General features: G+C 35.2%; 1 protein-coding gene across 4 annotated transcripts in view; it reads right to left on the bottom strand.

Annotated features, from left to right (window-relative positions):
* Positions 1–12,378: 12,378 nt before the first annotated feature.
* LOC138696473 (B1 bradykinin receptor-like) overlaps positions 12,379–21,675 on the bottom strand; it is a 36,872-nt gene continuing 27,575 nt past the window's right edge. For all 4 annotated transcript variants that reach the window (XM_069821481.1, XM_069821485.1, XM_069821483.1 and 1 more), the window contains 3 exons: positions 20,582–20,767; positions 15,863–16,049; positions 12,379–14,037 (listed from right to left, as the gene is read on the bottom strand). In XM_069821481.1, coding sequence (XP_069677582.1) covers positions 13,734–14,037; positions 15,863–16,049; positions 20,582–20,767 — 677 coding nt within the window. In that variant the 3' untranslated portion in view covers positions 12,379–13,733. The remainder of the gene's footprint in view (positions 14,038–15,862; positions 16,050–20,581; positions 20,768–21,675) is intronic.

Below are 21,675 nucleotides of genomic sequence, written 5' to 3'. Positions count from 1 at the left end.
TTTCACGATTACACACGAGGAAGTTTATACTTACTTACAAATGGCTTTTAAGGAGCCCGCAGGTTCATTGCCACCCTCACATAAGGCTGCCATCGGTCCCTATCCTGTGCAAGATTAATCCAATCTCTATCATCATATCCCACCTCCTTCAAATCCATTTTAATATTATCCTCCCATCTACGACTCGGCCTCTCCTGAGGTCTTTTTCCCTCCGGCCTCCCAACTAACACTCTATATGCACTTCTGGATTCACCCTTACGTGCTACATGTCCTACCATGTCCTACCCATCTCAAACATCTGGATTTAATGTTCCTAATTATGCCAGGTGAAGATTACAATGCTTGCAGTTCTGCGTTGTGTAACTTTCTCCATTCTCCTGTAATTTCATCCCTCTTAGCACCAAATATTTTTCTAAGAACCTTATTCTCAAACACCCTTAATCTCTGTTCACCTCTCAAAGTGAGAGTCCAAGTTTCACAACCATACAGAACAAGTTTACGAGGAAGTTTATTAATGAAAAAATATACTGACAAGCCATGGGCATTATTTGTAGTAGTTTTTTTAAATGGTCCTATATGGTTCCCTAGATTTGGCACCTACTATTATTCTAATTAGTTACTCTTTTTTGTAGTAGGAATATACTGTTACTGTCTATAGAATTTCCCCAGAATATTATTCCAAAACTCATTACTGACGTGAGTGGAAGTATGTAAAGTATATCGTTTTAAAGGTATTGATATTTACTAGAGATACCAGTTCTAATAGCAAAACATGCTGAATTTAGTTTGGGAGTAATTTCTTTAATGAGATTTTTTCAATTTAACACATTATCGGTTTGGTTGTTGTTTCTATTAGGGACCTATTGTTAATTACTGAGTTTTAAATTTACGAGGTTGAATTTGGACAGAATTTAAATTGAATTATGTTAGTTTTGTTACAATTTAATACCAATTCACTGGCTGAGAACCAATCACATATTTTGAGGAGAATTCCTTCTGTTAAAGATTGGAATGTGTTGGCGTCATTGGCTGTAATTATTATACTTGTATCATCTAAAATAATATGGAAAGACCTACATCTTTTACTGGGGGGGGGGGGGGCAAGATCATTTATGAACAGTAGAGAAAGTAGGGATCTAATATTGATCTTTGAGGAATTCCATTATTAATAATTCCCCATGTCGAGGGAGATTTCATAGTTGTCTTGATTTCGACTTTCTGTTTCCTATCTATGAGATATGAATGAAACCATTGGTATGCAATGCCTTTAATTCCATAATAATCTAATTTATCTAGCAGCATTTTATGATTTATACAGTCAAATGCTTTGGATAAATCACAGAAAATCTCTCCAACTTGGAATTGTCGTACACAATATGCCACATTATTGTTCCAGTAACGTGAAATATTTTCATGCCACTAAAATGTAATGACTTCTATTATGCTGGAGTAACTTGTGCCATAATAGTATTAGTCCACTACTGTAGAGAAATGGCTTGCACGCCTGACCATGAAACGAACGGGTCTGGGTTCAAATCCTGGTTGGGACCCGTGCGTTTTTTTAAAGCGCTTCAGTAAAGCGCTTTGTGCCTTTGCTGCAGCAAAATGAGGGTCGAAAAAAAAAATGTAAGTAGGTCAACTGACTGCAAAATGGTGGACAATTAATATTGGCTTCTATTTCTGCCGTAATAAATTTAACCCTAAAAGAACCGAATAGTTTCGACTTCCATGATAATGACATGGAATTATTATTACTAGACAATTTTAACAATAATAAACGTTGCAAAAGACCAAAACACACATTCCGCCATGATGGATCGTGCTGCAAACTCGTAAAGCGAAGTTTTGATTTGCAAGCTTGCTACAGCGCTGCTGCAGCGATGTTGAAGCAAATGTAATAAAAGAACGGTCTTGCTGCAGCGCTTGACGTCTTGCTTTAAAAAAAAACTCACGGGACAAGTTGCGTGGTTGAGGTGTTTTTTCGAGGTTTTCCCTCGACCCATTAAGAGCAAATGTTGGGTAACTTACGGTGCTGGACCCTGGACTCATTTCGTTGCCATCATCACTTTAATTTCACTCAGATACTAGATAATCTTTGCAGGTAATAAAGCATCGTAAAATAATCAATTAAAAAAACCGTATAGTATGAAACAAGTTCATAATGTTATACTTTATGGCATGACTCAATTTCTAGGGAACGAGCGAAGGGAGTTTTCTAATTTTTACAAATGCAATAACTATACTATATAACATAAACGTGTTTCATAGGTTATTTTTTTGCACATCAGCATTATAAAACAATTACCGGTAATAAAGAAATAACAACAGATTTCTAATCATGGGTAGTTTGAGATCATGGTCTATGAAGAAAGAGGTTGCTATGAAATGTAGTTGGCCATGGAATTGTATAGCCATGATCTGCTTATAAGAACTGATATATTGGATTTTCATATTTTATTAGTGAGTTTCTAACGCAGAATTATAATCTGATACTATTATTTTTAAACGTGTTTCAAGTGATAATGTTAGTAGCATAATTAACTCTTTATATTATGGATAAATCTTAAATTTATTTTTGGTCCTATTTGTTGACATGATTTCTATGGACAAGAATCATACAATTTATTACGGATATAACTAATGACATATTGTGGACTTGTGGACAACTGTGTTATGCAAGAGTTTAATTCCTGTTATATTTCTTATGATTTTGAAGATATCAATTTCTAGTGAATATTTAAGTTTTTTTTTGCGTGTTTCAAATTTAGGTAAACAAACTATTGTATGTATGTATGTATGTATGTATGTATGTATGTATGTATGTATGTATGTATGTATGTATGTATGTATGTATGTATGTATGTATGTATGTATGTATGTATGTATGTATGTATGTATGTATGTATGTATGTGTATGTATATATATATATATATATTTTTTTTTTTTTTTTTTTGAAGACTTATTGATCGACCTCATTGTAATATTTTATGTCTTTTGCTGAAATTTGTGATGGTTTTGTGTAATTACGGACGATACTCCCACAACTTCAAATAGTATGCACAATACAAAATCCTTCGTAAATTGTAAAATCTGTCATAAACAGTTCACAACTAGAGGAATTCATATTCACATCAATCGATGTCATAATAACGACTCTTTATCCCAAGCTGATTCTAATGAAGAAACTACTCTTAATACTCAAAATTCAGATAAAAATGTATCACCTAAGAATTTACGTAAATGTGAAATATGTGGCCGTCTTTTTAAAAGCGTTAACCGTCATATTGTACGTGCCCATCCTGAAGTACATAGAAATATCATCAATCACTCATATAATGATCCTGTACTCAACAATGAATTCACAAATTCTTCGTCTCAGCCCGTTCCTTCTACATCTTCAACGTCTGAAGTACGTGGAAACATTCTCAATCAGTCATATAATGATCCTGTACTCAACAATGAATTCACAAATTCGTCGTCTCAGCCTGTTTCTTCTACATCTTCTACGTCTGATTCCCTACATGATAATTTTGATCTTCAGTATTGGGATACACAATTCAACACCTTAGCTTGTTTAGATGTCTCAGACAATGCCGTCTTTGATAAATGTGTTGAAAAATATTGTCACTACCTTAAACAATCAGTATCTCAATGTAAAGGGCCCCAACATCCTGCAACAACTTATTACAAAAAACGGCAAGCTAGGAAAAATAATCCAGATGGTATTACTTATAAACAGTCAAGCAATCCTAAAAATAGAAGTAAGAAGAATTCTGAGAGAAGGAAGAACAAATACGCTTATGATTTAGCACAATTTAATTATTACTTTCAACGTCAGAAAATTGTGCGGCATGTATTATCCTCTAAAGGTCCTATGCAATGTAAGTTACCCGTTTCTTCGGTATACGAATATTACAACAATTTATATGGTGTCGCCAACAATTGCACACTTGATAACTATCATTCATCTTCGGTATCCAATTATTCAGATCCTGACAATATTATCATCAACCCTGAAGATATTGCATTTGCATGTAAGGGTATCAAGGTTGACACTGCACCAGGTGAAGATGGAGTCAGAATGAAGGTCATTAAAGAGCTTCGTTTATATAAATCTCTTTCATTGATTGCCACATATATGCTCCGTTGGGGACATGTTCCGCTGTGCCTTCGACGTGCACGCACAATTCTGATTTATAAGGATGGCGATCCAGATATTCTTAAGAACTGGTGTCCAATTACGATCTATTCTGTTCTGCGCAGAATTATTGAGCGTGTATTAGATATCAAGTTACGATCTTATCTTGATTTAAATCTTAACCAACGAGGTTTTATGTCTGGTCCAGGTGTTTTCCTAAATTCCTCTATTGTTAATGGATGCCTTAAGGATTCAAAAGTTAATAAAAAGGATTGTTGTGTAGTTTTTCTGGACATCTCTAAGGCGTTTGATCATGTCTCTCATCAACACATTGAACAAACCCTCAATGCTATGCCTATACCTCCAAAACTCAAGACGCTTATAACATCGCTTTTAATAGGAAATTCTACTACTATCACTATTAATAAAACTACAAAGACAGCCCCTATAATGATCAAGCAAGGAGTTGCGCAGGGGGCTCCACTCTCACCAATTCTATTCAATGTTGCCATTGACTTCGTGATGAAGGAATTAAGCGAAAGTAATATCTCTGGAGAATATGGATACAATATATCACCTCAATTAAATAATCTTTCCATTCTTGCATTTGCGGATGATCTAGTATTATTGTGTAAAAATAAATCTGCCACTCAATATTCAACATCGCTGACTATGAATTCCTTAGCTAGAATTAGTCTTGAAGTAAACCCGCATAAAAGTAATGTTATACACCTACGTAAAGGATGTCTCTGCTCTGATTCCCTTACCTTGATCGATGGACAAGAAATATCTTGCATCAAATCGGATGAAGTTATAAGATATCTTGGCATTACTTTTAATGATGAAATAAAATTTAATGCGGCTCAACTAATTGAAAAACTGACAAAAAATCTTAATCAGCTGGTCACTTCACCCTTACTCATGCCTGACCAAAAGATAAATATATTAAATCAATATATCTGGCCTCAGTTGGTTTACCCCTTCCAATGTGCTCCTTTAAAAGATCTTAAAGTGAAATTTCTATCTGATATTGACAAATTAATTCGCAGCGCTGTTAAGGAAATAATTAACATTCCTACCGACACCCCGGATGCTATGTTGTATGCACCAAGAAGATTGCGAGGTTTAGGAGTATTTAAAGCCCAGTGGGAAGCTTACCTTCAGCACTTAAATATTTGTCAAAGACTTTTACACGTTGACAACCCTCATGTAGCAGCCACTCGAAATCTTCCAAACAAAATTGAACATTGCATCAAACAATTACCAATTAAGTTCGATTGCTCTGAACGTATTTCTTCTCAAAAACTAAGAAAAGCATTGCGTGAAGATTCTTTTCATCAATGGAGCAAATTGAAAAGTAAAGGTTTGGGAGTTGTTTTCTATTCTCACTGGAAGAAAGGTAATTCGTGGATCTCAACCAAAAAGGGATTTTCGAGCAGTCAGTAGACGCAAGCCATTAAGATGAACTGTAATACAATACCTGTACGTACTCTCCCTGGTAGAACTCTTGACTCAACCCATTGCAGAAGATGCGATGAGCAAGAAACGCTTCCTCACGTCTTGGGTTTCTGCCATCATGGAGAATTGCTCCGAATCAACAGACATAATACGGTTCATTCTCTCATCGCAGCTTCAATCCGTCAGAATGCTTCCTATGAGGTTTATAAGGAGGTTGGTTGCGTCTCTTCTGATGGCTCTACTAGACGGGCTGATATCATCATAATTGATTGGCAGAAGGATAAGGGTGTCATTCTTGATCCCACAATCCGTTTTGAGATGCATGAGCAATAGCCACAAGAGGTGTGTCGTGAAAAACAAATCATATATGAGCCTTGTTGTCAGCATCTTGGAGCACAATACCACATTACACATTGGACAGTTTTTGGGCTCATGTTCGGTGCCCGTGGCACGATCCCACGTGAAACTTTAAATCAACTTAAACAATATAAAATTTCTGATGCAACGATTGATGCCATAGCATCTCACGTGTTAAAATCATCCTTAGCTATAATTAGTAATCATTTGTACCCAACAAAATTTTTATTGTAAATGATTTCCTACGTTTTCTTATCTTAATGTTTTTTTTCTTTTTCTTTCCAAATGTCACAAAATTGTTTTGTTTACTTATTATTCTTTATGAATTGATTAGTAGGCCGATCTATCGAACCCTTATTTAGGGCGGCTTTTGTTTAAACAAATTTCATCATATTATAGCATGGCAAATAGTTTGATAATGTTAACTTTGACGTTTTAGTTGGCATGGTAATATTTTTGCAACACTAGTACAATAATGTGGCATACTATTATACACGATTCTGACTAAAGATAAAGACTATTTTTGTACTCCAGTATTATAAACAGTCTTTATGCTCGACCATGCCGAAATGTAGTAATTATACACCTGGTAGCAGTCCTTTTAATGCATGTCATTAAAGTACAGGTGTTTTTAGCCAATGACAACTCAGCTTACAGGTATTCAGCCAATGACAAGTCAGCTTTGTACCGTTATAAAACCGCAAGTATCGAAGGCTGGAAATCCAATACTGTCGCAGAAGATTATGTTCTGTTACTATAATAATTAGCGTTAATTGTAAATAATATTCAAATAAATTCAATTTGTCATCTCGTTTTTCAATGTCGAATTCAATAATCCAGGTTATACCAAGTTTAACGGGATTACATCAAGGTCAATGACATTATTGTTCCTCGGAAAAAATCTATACTTTCGCGTCTGCGCACATCTCACAATTCACGACCTAGAACAAGGTCACTTCCGATCTTGTCAGATACAAATAAAATGTATACATCTGAATAATTTCAAGTTAGAAATATGGTCGAGCACAAAAAGTCGTATGAAACTCGCCTATAATGGTAATTAAGAAGCTCGTATGAAAATTATGAAACTCGCGCTCGTTTCATAAACATCCATACTCGCTTCTTAATTACTATCATTATAGGCTCGTTGCATAATGTACTATTATCGACAGTGAAAATATGTCACATTATTATACCAGAGCGGTAAAATATTACCATGCCAACTAAAATGTCATGACTTCTATTATGACAGCATAACTTGTGCCATAAAGTTAACATTATGAAATGATTTGCCATAATATTTAATACCTCATTGTTGTCATAGCAATCTCTTTCTTCATAGACCATGATAGCAAACTACTATCATTACAAATCTGATGTTATTTCTTTATTACTTGTTTTATAATCCTGTTGTACAAAAAAATAACGTATCAAACATGTTTATAATGTTACGTATACAGTTATTGCACTCGTCAAAATTATGGTCTTGTTGTTATTCCTGGTGTGGCCCCTCCTCTTTGCTTACGACTGAGAAAGTGTAGGTTCTATAAAGACTAGGTAGATATTATTGTTCGCCATTTTAGTTCTTTCATTGCCGAGCTACCAAATGAGAACGCTATTTTCTGCACAGTTAAACATCATGTCGTAGCTCCTATGATAGTCAATCACACTTAATTTCTAGGATTCATAGATAAATGTCTAAGGAAAGCATAGGAAGAAATTCGAAATCAAAATCTTTTTTGGAAAGTGAGAAAAAAATACTAACTTCGAAGTGACCTGTCCAAAATAGACATTGACACACTCAAAAGTTGATAAGCGACAAACTACTTTATATTTCACTTTACATGGGGATCAAAGTGAGAGAAATGTTTAGAAAGATTGAGAATTACTTTTAAAAGTGGTTTCTATTCGAAATCTGTACATACTAGTTTCCGAGTTACGAGTTAAACAAATACGCGTTTTTGCCTGGTGGACTTTCGTTTGCAGAGTGAAAACTTTTGTCTATTAGAACTACGGATTCTCATAGAAATCATCGCTCCGATTTCAAATTTGTTTTCAAAATGTTTCCATTGCTTAAGGCAGTGCTCGTCAGCACTCGCTGAAATGGGTAACGGGTAAGGAGTGTATCGGAATATGCACCATCATTCAGAATGGAGAGGGAGAAAGCATATCTGCCAGCAGCCCTGGATGCACGCTAGTGTATCTCTTATCTGCAGGGAAGAGACGCTAGCCCGAGGGTAGACTGTGCTGATGATCGCTGGCTTAAGGTTTTCGAGTTAATCGTGAATTTTGAAATTTAATCAAAATATTTCTATTACATAAATCACATCTATGATGATTAAACACTAGTATGACATACTTTGAAATTCAGAAAAATGAAAATAATGTCATAGTAGTCTTTAAATTTATTATTATTATTATTATTATTATTATTATTATTATTATTACTACTACTACGGCATAGTTCGAAATTCATAGTAATGAAAAGATTCTCATAGTAATGTTTAAAACCACCACCACCACTATTATTATTATTATTATTATTATTATTATTATTATTATTATTATTATTTAGGTACTTGTATTTATTGTAAACCTAGTTCAGTGGAAGGCCCAAATACTTAATGCTGCCGAATAAATCCATTCATATTTCCATATTTTTTATTGCATATAAATTCCCATATCAATACATACTGGGTGTTCATTTCAAAGTGTGTCATGACGTCACTGTTGTTGGGTCACCGATTTGAAGCAAGTTTCAGTTTATATGTTAGAGAAGTTGCCTATTATTTAAGGCGTTCTTCAATCTGAACTTGAGAACGTGTACAGTATAACTTGAACGTCGTAGCAACAGATGGCGGTCTGTACGGTCTGTGTGCTACCATAACCTCTTTCGAACTGTGTTTTGCGCCGGCAAGTCGTACGCAGGGTATTTGTTATCATCGGTTGCATACGGTAACATTCCACAACACAAATCAAATGCTCCGTGTCCATGTTGACCGTCTAAGTTAATGTCAACAAATACGCAAGTAATCGTCTTAACCCTCTCCCCATATCCCGACAGTACGTATTTCCAAACAGTTCACATTCCTGCCACTACCGGCGTTACCTTACGTATCGGCACGTACTCTTCAGAATGAACGCCGTACTTGCTAGCCAACTTCTCTGCCTCTTAGATTATACACCTGAGCTGCAGAAGTGTAGGAAGATTGAATTCTCTAGGCTCATCAGCTAGCCACATGACGGCATACAGCGAGCCAAGACACATTTTGAACTGAACACCCAGTATATTTTTACCTTTCATCTGAGCCCAAGACTCAGTAAAGTGTTAAACGTGTACGAAAAAGTTAAAAAAGAACTTCGGCGATTTCAGTGTCAAATCTTGATCAGTTTGGAGTGGATTAGTTCTTCTGCTAGGGCAGGAAAGTGAAACAAGAGAACTTCATTCCATGAAATAATAATAATAATAATAATAATAATAATAATAATAATAATAATAATAATAATAATAATAATATCAATAATAAATTTAAAGACTACTGGACATTCTTTTCATTTTTCTGAATTTCAAAGTATGTTATACTCGGTGTTATTTATGTAATATTTTAATTAAATTTCAAAACTCACGATTAACTCGAAAACCTTAAGCACTGGAAACCTTTTGAAAACAAATCTGAAATCAGAGCAATGATTTCTATGAAAATCCGCAATTCTAACAAACAAAAGTTTTCACTCTGCATACGGAAGTCCGCCAGACATAAACGCATATTCTTTTAACTTGGCAGTAACTCGGAAGCCAGTAAATATTTTGAGTAGCCACTTTTAAAAGTAATTTCCATTCTTTTTAAACATTTCTCTCGCTTTGACTCCCCATCTAACGTGAAAAATAAAAAACTATGTTGCTTATTAATTACTGAGGGTGTCAATGTCTATTTTGAATGGGCCACTTCGAAGTTAGTAATTTGTTTCTCACTTTCCAAAGATGATCTTGATTCCGAATTTTTTCTATGTTTTCCACAGACGTTCATCTATGAATCCTAAAAATTACAGCGCGATTGACTGATTATTATAGCAACTACAACATATTTAACAGTGCGACAAATAGTGTTCTCATCTGCTTGCTCCAAATGGCAACGAAAGAACCAAAATGGCGGATGATTATATCCAGTATTCATCCAACCTTAGGAAGTGCATAACGTCATCAGCAGCAAATGACAAAACGTACACGTTTAAATGTAGCTGACCTGCAACGTGATTGGCTGCCGGAAATAAGAGCAATGTGACAATATAGGAAACTTGCTTTGCTCATTCCCTAACAATTGACTCATGTCATAATGTATAACATTATGAACTTTTTAATAATATTAATAACTTACGACTACCAGTACATAATTTAACAATTCCAGAGGGCTCTTTTGAACATATCATGACTTATGTAGCCTACTGGTACTAGTTCATTTCAACTATCAATACAGTAATAATAATAATAATAATAATAATAATAATAATAATAATAATAATAATAATAATAATACGGTAATACATACGTATTTGTCACAACAATGAAATGCAATGATAAGTGTTGGACACAGTTCGAAGTTCAAAGCGTTAATCAATAATGAAATGATTTTGAAATTTATTGTAAAGGATAGATATCAACAATGGAAGAAGAAAAATATTGATAATAAATAGGCCTAAATTCTTTAATGTCGAATAATTAATTTTTCTAAACAAGCGAACTCTTTAAATTGCAGGTATTTAACCAATAAGTTGCCAATTATTGCAGAGAACAGGTATTATTTTGCTTTGAGATGCCATGAGCTGCCATGTAAAAATTAAGCGACTTAAGACCTTTAACTATGCGACACAGTGTGAAATAAAGCCTTAATTGGAGTTGTAATCAGACAAACTTACTTCCTCTTACTTATTAGTTAATTAATGACATATTGTTCGGACATAATATAAAAATGCCTATTGTTCGGATATATAAAAATTAATGTAAAATGTTCATCATAAGTGTGCGTGTGTCCAAAATTTCTCAAATTTTCACAGCTCGAGTACTACGGTACTAATCCCAAAAATTTGCCACCCAGGGTCACAGCTTATGTTGACTCATGTGCAAATACAGCCCTGGATGGGTTGATTTAAATTTCTTTAGTCCACTCCAATTTTAACATAATAGTACCGGTTGGTGAAGTTATTGAGATCTACTGCTACAACAAACTACGAACAAGTGACGAATTCCGTCCACAGCATATGCCAAATCAAACGATCAGTTTGCCTTCGCTGGACCATCCACATGTTCCGAATTCAGTGAATGACTGCATTTGTTCGTTGTTTGTTTGCTACATGTGTGCGCGACTTTATGGAACAATGTCTGTATACCTGCCTCCTGCCTGCAGAGGACTTCTATATCACAAAAAAGATATGAATATGAACTGAAACACAAAATTTACAGTAGAGTTTACTATACGATCTGGCATGGCGAAAAAAGAGGTGAAAGAGATTACATGAGATTACACTAAAGTCAGCTGAAATAACTGAATGATTTAATATTCAAGTATTTGAAACCAATTAACTAACATCTGTTGAGGACTGGATGACTTCCACAGAGATTCTTAACTCCTCAGGCCGGTTTTCTGTATGCGTGTACGCAGCTCTCTAGGGTAGTTCTATAGCAGTTGTATGTACATTTGTGTACTCTTAATATACGATTGTACAAAACAGACTACAGTTCGTAATCTATTGGAGATATTTTCATGCGGTTTTTTTCGAGTGTATTGCAGAGAGTCCGGTTTTTGCTGCCATATGGTTGTATTATGTTTAACCATTTCGAAAGTAGAAATAAAAAGTGACGTCATGCAAATTTAATTCTACTAGAAGATTTAAATATGTATTGCTTCAGCGTTTAGTCACAGTCTAGTATATGCAGTCAATACGTAGTAAATATGCATCCATAGATAGTTGCTAACCACTAGGATCGCTAATATCGCCTCATTATAGACAATGCGAAATAGTACCGGCACAGTCTATTGCTCCTAGCACCCTCACAACTCAAGCTTCGTGACTGTATATACTAGACTGTGGTTTAGTACTGGGACCTTTAACTACCTACCGGGTTGAGAGGTTAAGTCAGTACCGGTAGTGTCAGAGTTGTAAGCTCCAAAACCGGTTGTGGAGCTAGAGAGTGCAGTTGGAGCTTGCTTATGTCTGTGGAAATATCAGAGCACGCAATGAGTTATAGTGGAGCGCTCCACTCCGTTTAGTTTCTGTCTGACAATGCTGGGTTAAGTGATAATAGAAAACTTACTTTAGCTGTAATTCCACTCGTGATATTTCAGCTGGTAGCCTGTCACGTACCAGTGTCAATATAAATCTTTTAAATGGAAGGTTAATAATATTCTGTGAAATAAAATAAAAAATGTAACAGTTAATATTACAGTAATGTAACTCTTATTTTCTATACGGGCAATACATATAATAATGAGACACAATTTCAGTCTTGCCAGTCATCAAGCATATTTACATAAGTTAGTTGCGAATTCAAACATCGATAATGCAAACACAATTAATCATTTTTCTTGATCCTTAAAGCTCTTTCTGGAAATATATTAAAACATAGTGTAAGCTATGTAACGTCATTTACATAAAGGATTAGAATACAGTTATTTTACTGTTTACTTTGGACCTGAATCAAGATATTAAATTCCTTAATAAAATAATTTCAAGTTACTTCAGTTATTTGCTAGATTATTTTTCAATGTCCATTGCGACTTACCATAGCCTTCAATAATTTAAATACTACCACTGTAAACATTTCAGGGGTTGACTTATCAAAATAAACGTGTCTAAATACATGTTGAATACAGTTCCTGAAGGCTGTAGTTTAGATTTATGAAGCAAACAGATAGTACTGTACTCTTTGTTGTGAAGAAATGTAGAAACCAATTTTTACTGATCACATTTTTTTCATGATGGTATGTCATTTTTCACTAGCAGTATGTCTTCTGGCCATAGACACTAGTGGTGGTATTTCATACCATCTCATTTCCCTCATTGTGTGTACATCATAGAAAGCGGTTTGAATTTATTCTTCAATATATTCTTCCTGTTAATTTCGACAGTTAATATTTTAGGCATTTTTCGTTGTTATAGATTTATTTGATGCATTGTGCTTCAATCAATAAAATAATCAGAAAATGCTTTCATTGTCCATCAAATCTTAAATGAACGACGGATCTTTGACCAGAAACAATGCTTAGCATCCAACATGATGTGTTTCCTATTTGACAATTTCAGTGCCATATTCTGAAGCATTTTTGAGATTTTTGGATTAACAACAGAAACAGCTACAGATGTAAGTGTAATACATGAAGAGTTTCTAAATGATCAAAGTGTACATTTTCTTGCATTTTTTAGTACGGTAATCCACTTAAAACTATTGTTCTGATAATAAACATGCTGTAACATACGTAAGTGAACAGGCATTGCAAATGTATCAGAACAATCAATAACCTAGTGAGTATTCACCGATTGTAACGTCTGATGGATTTTTCAACGATTTTAGAATTGTGCCCCTCATATGGCTTCTTTCAATTCATATCAACCATCAGATAGAAAGTTTTCATCATCTTTCTTGTGTATCGGTGACTGAATGACTTGATGGAAGTCATTCCTGGCTTTGACCTTAAAGCATTAGGTCATCATCTTGAATGTGGCTATCCCTGGTTTGCTTTCTAGCAATAACTAACCAATGCCCATTTTTGAACTCCTCTCGACTCATATGACATCCTCTGGAGATGGTTCGTTGCAGAGGCTGAGAGAGCTGTGGGATATAACTATTGTGGGAGGGGTGTGATGCTGGTCAACCAGTTTCAGTGCTGTGTTCAGCGAACGCTGCTTCAACACAGAACATCTGTTATAGGAGTGACCAAAAAAACAGCAGTGATGCAGTCGTACAAATACTTCATTTCTGAACTTCTTCCCGGAGAGACAATAAAGTAGGAAATTTATTGCAAAATTCCATTGGTAAAGAGCAAAGCAGAAACCACGCCATCTTTTCAGAAGAATCTTCTGCCTCAACCTGTAAAACAATGGCAACTTCGTAAGTTTGACCATATGTGCAACAAAAACTGAAATTCGTGAAAAGATTAGAGAACTGTTCAAACAAATAATATGTACAGAGATATACAAGCACTGGCAAATAAAATACTTTTAAAATAGTTCATACAGCTTGTCCCATATATTAAGGTGCTAAATTACAATGCTAACTTAGCGCACTCACGTGTTACAGACTTCCATCTTTATCATTTTATCTAAAATACGAAATTAGATTTACCAAGATATAAACCCTACAAAAAATATACCAACATAATTATCTCAATATAACGATTTTTAAAAGGTACCGGTACAGTAAAATTCCTGGTAACCAGCACCTAAATAACCAGCAATACCAAAACAACGGCACTTTTGGCTGGGCAAAAAAAAAAAGTTTAAATCTGCCACATTGCCACAGTCTGGGCTATCAATTTTGTCACATTAGGAAGTCTGCACGAACTTTCATTTTCAGTGAATATTCGAACCTAAAATTAGTGTATTATTTGTGTTGTGTTATGTGTTTTAATAAAGAAAATCCACACAGTTTTTATGTTTTTTATTTATGTTCGGGCTGTCAGTATTGGCACATTAGAAATTTCACACGAACTTTTGTTTTCAGCATATATTTGAACCTAAAATTAGTGTATTATTTTTACATCTTGATTACACAACTTTTAACACTGTATCACTTCTGAATATGTATGATAAGACTTTCTTGTGTCTACACTACGAACGCACCCTCACAGGAAAAAACAAGTGGTGCCAAGACCAACAACGACCAGTTCTGAAGATGACCCATAAATAGGTCGAAACATGTAAACAAGGTACGTTAAAATTTAACACAAGAAAGTCTTATCATACATATTCCGAAGTATTATTTGTGTTGTGTGATGCGTTTTAATTAAAAAAAAATCCACACAATTTTTATGTGTATTCAGTTATGAGCAAGTGAAAGAGAAATAAGCTTTACATGGCTGGAGTTTCAACATTTGGCACCATAAAAGACGAACTTTTTTTTTTTCGTATATACCGGTATTTATTCAATTATCTGGCAAAATCTCGTATCCGGAACTAGCCTGGTCCCTTTGGTGCCGGATAAGAGGGATTCTACTGTATTATGAAATTAGAAAGAATGATTGAACATTGTCAATGAATAAATAAATTTTCTTCATTCAAGATACAGTCCTCGAAAATAAAGTGCGAATAATACTGGTATAGACCAAAGTCACATTTTTAATAAAAACAGAATTTTATGCAAGTTCATTTCTTATATATATGAGACAGCTACTTCTAAAATACCGCATTATAAAATTTACTGGTATTCAACAAATGTCGCAAGTATAGGCTGGAGAAATTATGATACCACACCTAATGAACTCTAAACTTTTAATACTGTACATTTTCCTGTGAAAATTATTCTTTGTAGCTTAGGATTGTATCATTCTCTCTCCTTCAATTACTATACAAGATAGAAGCAAAAGCAAACGGGACAAATGACAAAATTATGAACAACTCTAAACAACGGCTAGAAACTGTATAAACAGAAAGGAGTACGAGAAGAAAAGGAAAAAAAAATGGAAGGGGTGAATGAGGAAGCGAAAAGGAGGCGACAGATGAAGAGGGGGAACAAACAGAAGAAGCAGAAATATAACAAAACGAAGAAGAGGAAATAGAGAAACTGAAATAAGAGGAAAGAAAGGACAATATAAAGTAACAATCTTTGACATAAGAGGAGAATGTGGAAGAGATGAAACTACAGAAAAAGGAGAAAAACGAAGAACAAAACAAAATAATAGAGACAGAGAGCTTACCATTCAATATAGAGTTGCCTGTCAGGCTCTGGATATCTCTGCAGAACAACAACCCAGTATAACTCTATCGTCTCCACAATAGCAAGAGGCAGCAACAGAACAACATACATCGCAGAAATGAGCAGCAGTGTCCGCGTTGTTTTATGTGTCCTTACAGAACCACTGTCAACAGTGTCTCTGCAGCCAGCTGCTCACAGACAACAGAGCCAAAACTTATTAGTAGTTCAATTTCCTTTAAAAAACGTTTCAAAGTCTTTACAAATTCATCATATTTCTCAACTTCTTGCTTCAGAAACTAATAAAAGTTGAACTACATTATTATTGGATTAATTTTCACCAGTGAGGGAAGTGGGGGAAAAAAACCAGAGGTGGTATGCTACCTCAAGATTTTCCCCTGGCATACCTCGATTTAAAAAGGCGTACCCTTCCCTTACAATATACACGTACCTACATGATATATACATCAATTATTTCGTTCAGTCAATAATGCGAATCTTTGAAGCTTACGCAACACACTAAATTTCTTAATAAAATAATTTCAAGTTATTTCAGTTATTTACTAGATTATTTTGCAATGTCCATTGAGACTTATCATTTAAAATAATGTTAAGGCTTTAAAGTGCCTTACTTAATTATTAATAAAAAGTGCAACAACAACAAAAATTATCTTACAAGAGTATGCTGAAGCAGAAATTTACCTTCTGACTTGAGGCCCAAACAATACCAATACTGCTTTTACGGAAAATCGCTAAACAGTGGTGTAAAATTAATTTATTTCCTTTAGTGTTAACAATTAAAACTTTATTTCTACCACTAACAAATAGGTACCGGTACTGGTACAGTACTTAAAATAGTACTTATGTAACCCTATTTAAATAATAGATAAGTAACGATATGTGTCACTGACAAATATTTTAAAAGAATAAGATCTGATGATTCAGTTATTAAACTGGCAACAATGGTCACTACAAGCTACAGACCACAACCTTCTACACTTGAAATACTACCAACGAGCTAGAAGTATTCTTAATTCTAGCTCGTTGAATACTACAGTTGTTAAGCATTCCAGGGGTTGATTTATCAAATAAACGTGTCTAAATACACGTTGAATATAATTCCAGAAGGCTGTGGTTTAGATCTACGAAGCATACAGATAGTACTCTTTGCTATGAAAGAATGTATAAACAAATTTTTATGGATCACATTTTTACAGTGATGGTATGACATTTTTCACTAACGGTATGTTTTCTGGCCACAGAAACCAGTGGCAGTATTCCATACTGGCGCACACTGTCTCACTTCCCTCACTGATTTTCACTTCACAAGCCATACAACACAGTAGCACATCATCAGAGGAAGCAAGGGAGGTCTGGTTTCTCGAAGTAACAACAACCAAATAAAAATAATAAAAATATATGAACACAACACAATCATTACGAAAGTGTTCTGACATTCTTTTTAACAGTAAATATATAAACAAGTTTCTTTTGTGCAGCACAAAGGAAACAGCTTGGAACTCATTGCTGTAGTTGCTGCCATAGTAGCCTAAATGTGACGTCGACAGCCTTTATAGTATAAAATGGAAGAGAGGAGGGCGTTATCAGAGGCAAAGCGGAGGTTAGTGAGCTTAGTGCCTTCCGAAGTTATTAAAGAGCTATTAGTATGACCTTCATTTCTGTACAGATTTACCAGTTTCACTTATCAACTAATGTAATAGGTGTACCGGCACTAGTATAACTTTGTTTAAGACATTGCGATGTAAATATTAGTTCTCTAACATTCTATTTTCAAAGATAAATTAAATTGAAAGAAGTGACATTCTTAGGAAAGGACTTCTATTTCATTATTATCATTTTTCGAAAATATAAGACCGTGTTATGATTAACACAAATGATTACATGCATGAATTCCCGCAAGATTTTCTTCAAGGTGGTCAACCCACATATTTTCTAGTAGATGAATTTTACATTAATTATAGCCTCCCTAATACTTTATGGAAGTCACATTATTATGCAAGAAAGAATAACAGTTACCGGTACCATAGTGAAAATTACAGACCATAACAATAATTAATTTTTTTAATATTGTTTATTGACTGGAAAGCCTGTGGGTACAGTTGCTGTACGGTATTAAATGCCAACATAAGATTACTTTTCTAAATTTATCGAACATTAATTTTATTAATTTTTATTAAAATCTGTAACCAGTAACAGTGACACATATGGGCGAATTCAGAAATGCATATAGTGTTAGTCAGTCTTAAGCAAGTTGCAGAGGAAGTCGGTTCGCTTTGTGCAAGTCAGGAGATAGTAACGTGTAGTAGAGGCGTTGACCTGTGTTAAACCGGTGAATAAGTATGCGTAACAGTGAAATGGAGGGCAGTACAGTGAAACAAGACCTGATGGAAATGAAGGAGAGCATGGCAGAGCTAAGGAAGAGGATGGAAGAAATTCAACTGGAAAACGAAATTATGAAAAGCAAATGGGATCAATTTGAAGAGGAAAAGAGGAGAAAAAACTTGTTATTTTTCGGTATAGAAGAAAAAGATAGAGAACAGAGTATCGATACATATGAGAAGATATTAGGAGTGTGTTGGGAGTGTTTTGGTATGGACGTGAGCGATGGACAAGTACAGGAAGCATTTAGAATAGGAAAAAAGCAAATACAAAATTCGGAACATGCTAGGCCAATATTAGTAAAATTTAAGAGTTTGGTTACGAAGGAGAGGATTACGAAGAATAGAAGGATGCTAGGGAACACAACGATCAGAATAGATGACGACTGGAGCTACGAAGTGAGAAGTAGAAGAAGAGTTCTAATCCCGTTTCTTAAAGCAGCACGTAATAATGGACAATTCGCGAAACTCATCAAAGACAAAATTAAGATTAACAATTTGGTTTTTAGTGTAGAGGAGTGCTTAGTAACATTAAAGGAACCGATCGTAGGCTCAGAAGAAAAGGAAAGGAACAGAAAAATTTTGAAACAAAAAATCAAGAATATCGTAGCTAAAGGCGAGGTTAGTGACACAAGTATGGTGAGTGTACGCGAGAAAAATGCAAACTTGTCAAACTCAGTGACGATTTCCGGAAAGCAGTTAGTGACGTCAACTGATGAAGAAATAGGAGTGACGCGAACTGGCATTCCACAAGCTCAGCAGAACAAGACCTCAATGCAAGCGAATGGAAATAGTGGACATCAGATGGGAGCAATTCCGAAGCGGGTGAAGGAACTAAGATCTAAATCGAGGCTGACGAGAAGCAGAGTAACGCAAGTAGGAGATAGTTCAGGGAGCAGTGATGAAGGAAGAGGGGAAAACAAGGTGAAAAAACAGTGTGACTTAAGGAAATGGTGTGGAGGGGAAATAAATCGTGAGAAAAGAAAACTAAGATCTAAAAAGTAGCAATGTGGAAAAGTGAGTAGTGAAAAGAGCAAATAATTAGAGATGTAGAGTGAGGGGAAATGTGTCATACAGGAGGGGGTTACAGTACTTTTGGTATAATGATGAGTTAGGAGTAAAACAGGGGAAGAATTGATGACAGACAAAAAAAGACTAGTGGAAGAATTGCAATAAGAAATTTTAACAAAGTAATGTCCTAATTGACTTGTACGAGAGGCGTGTAAAACGGTGAGACGGCACTGTATGCTAATATTGTGAAGTGCCGCCTCACCGAAAGGTATATTGCTTAAAGACAAATATATACATTCATACATTCATATAGTGTTAGTTAGGAGATCGGAGGGAAAAAGACCTTTGGGGAGGCCGAAACGTAGATGGGAGGATAATATTAAAATGGATTTGAGGGAGGTGGGATATGATGATAGAGACTGGATTAATCTTGCACAGGATAGGGACAGATGGTGGGCTTATGTGAGGGCGGCATTGAACCTGCGGGTTTCTTAAAGGCCATTTGTAAGTAAGTAAGTAAGTAAGTAATCAGTAACAGTAGTTACTCAATTATGAAACTCTTTGATAATTTGTAAATTGTAAATTCCCTCTATTTGTTAAGTTTCCGAGCAGAGCCATTTCTTTGGGGGAGGGAGGGAACCCAAAGGGAGTTCCTGTGGCTGACTATGGTAAAGTGTACCGGTAATATAGGAAAAAAAAAAAAAATATATATATATATATATATATATATATATATATATATATATATATATATATATATATATATACTGTTAAGCATGGAGGAAAAAAAAGTTCGATTTTCTAACGAGTTTGATGATCTAAAGCACTTGTCAAGAGAGGTGCTAGGCATGCATCTTTTAAAGATCATTTGAGTCTGAATCAAAACCCATTAAGTCCACCTCCAATCGTAACCGAATTTGAAATGAATCCATATTCTGGGAAGGGTTCTATATCCGGCTATAAAGTCTATTCGGAAAAAAAAATATTCAGAAGTTAATGAAATAGCTATGTACGGGCCTTCCAAGAGTATGAATGAATCTGTTTCAAAATCTATTATGATTGGAAGTGTATTTAACGAGTTTTATTTCACAGCTCCTCAATTTCGCTACAGACTGCAAGGGTAATTATGTTACTAAGCACATGCACACACGTACACGCACACACATTCTGCCCAAGGGCAGGTTTTTCACTGCAAACCTAGCATTCTCCAATCTTTCAAATGAAAGTAGGTATAATCGAAGGTAAGATTCTCATATTACTGGACTTTATGTATGTTACAGTCCTTTGCCTATTCCCTAACATGAATGTAGTACCTGTCATAGTAGAACGTGTTTCTGCAGAGTGACGTAGCTGAGCCAGCAGGAACACGTTGCTGAGTATGATGAAGAACAGCGGCACCCATGTCGTCATGGCGATGTACACATACATGAACTCGTCCCACTCCTTAGGCGTCCCGAAGTCACAGGCCTGATACTCAAAGGAGCTGTCCACTTCGAAACCTGTTCATGTTCAGTGTTCCAGTCAGAAGTTTAATCATGATTAAAAAACAATTTACGAAAAAGTCCTCTCTCAAAGAGAGAGCCAGCACACTAACTCTCAGACTATTATACATATCCCTTATTAATAGGTGTTTTGCTAGAAAAGTTCATTATGTTTTTAATTTAATGTTTCATTGTACGAAGAATAAACAGAGTTTATTGCTTAACCACTCATAACATTAGCACAATCATGCTCTGAGAAACCAATTTGTCTGAGTTAACAACTACTTTTTCGAGACATTTTGAATACATCGAACAATTAATGCAGAATCACATCTAGAAAGGTTGCAAAATTCCCAGATTCGTTCAAGTGATTATCCATTGTTTAACACATATCTGAACACAACTAATTGGAATGCAGATGAAATGTCAGCCGTTTCATCTGCTATTACTGAAACAAACTCTGCATGTGAGATTTCTTGTTTAATAGTTCTGACATACTGTAAGCATACACTGTAGTAAGTCATTTTGTATTTCCTCACAGGTCCCTTTGAACACAGTAGCACTGGTAAGGTGGTCTCCAGCTACCGGCGTAGCTCAGTAGGCAGAGGTGCTTGCCTTCTGATTCGGAGTTGCGCTCGGGAGTGGGTTCGATTCTCGCTTGGGCTAATTGACTGATTGGGTTTTTACAGAGATTTTCCACAACGTAAGGCGAATGTCAGGTAATCTATAGAGAGTCCTCGGCCTAATCTCGCCAAAGCCATCTCTCTATCACTAATTCCATCGACACTAAATAATCCAGTAGTTGATACAGCGTCATTTTAAATAACCACCTAGAAAAAAAAAAGGTCCCTTAAAGAAACATCTAACTCTGCAGAGAAGTTGAGGAGTTTAAAAACATCTGGATTATTCGAGTCTGCACTTTCATC

This window comes from Periplaneta americana, chromosome 3 (assembly GCF_040183065.1).
Source record: "Periplaneta americana isolate PAMFEO1 chromosome 3, P.americana_PAMFEO1_priV1, whole genome shotgun sequence".
In the NCBI taxonomy this organism is placed as follows: Eukaryota; Metazoa; Arthropoda; class Insecta; order Blattodea; family Blattidae; genus Periplaneta; species Periplaneta americana.
The sequence above is the reverse complement of the archived record's forward strand: the minus strand, read 5'-3'. Positions and strand labels throughout refer to the sequence as shown.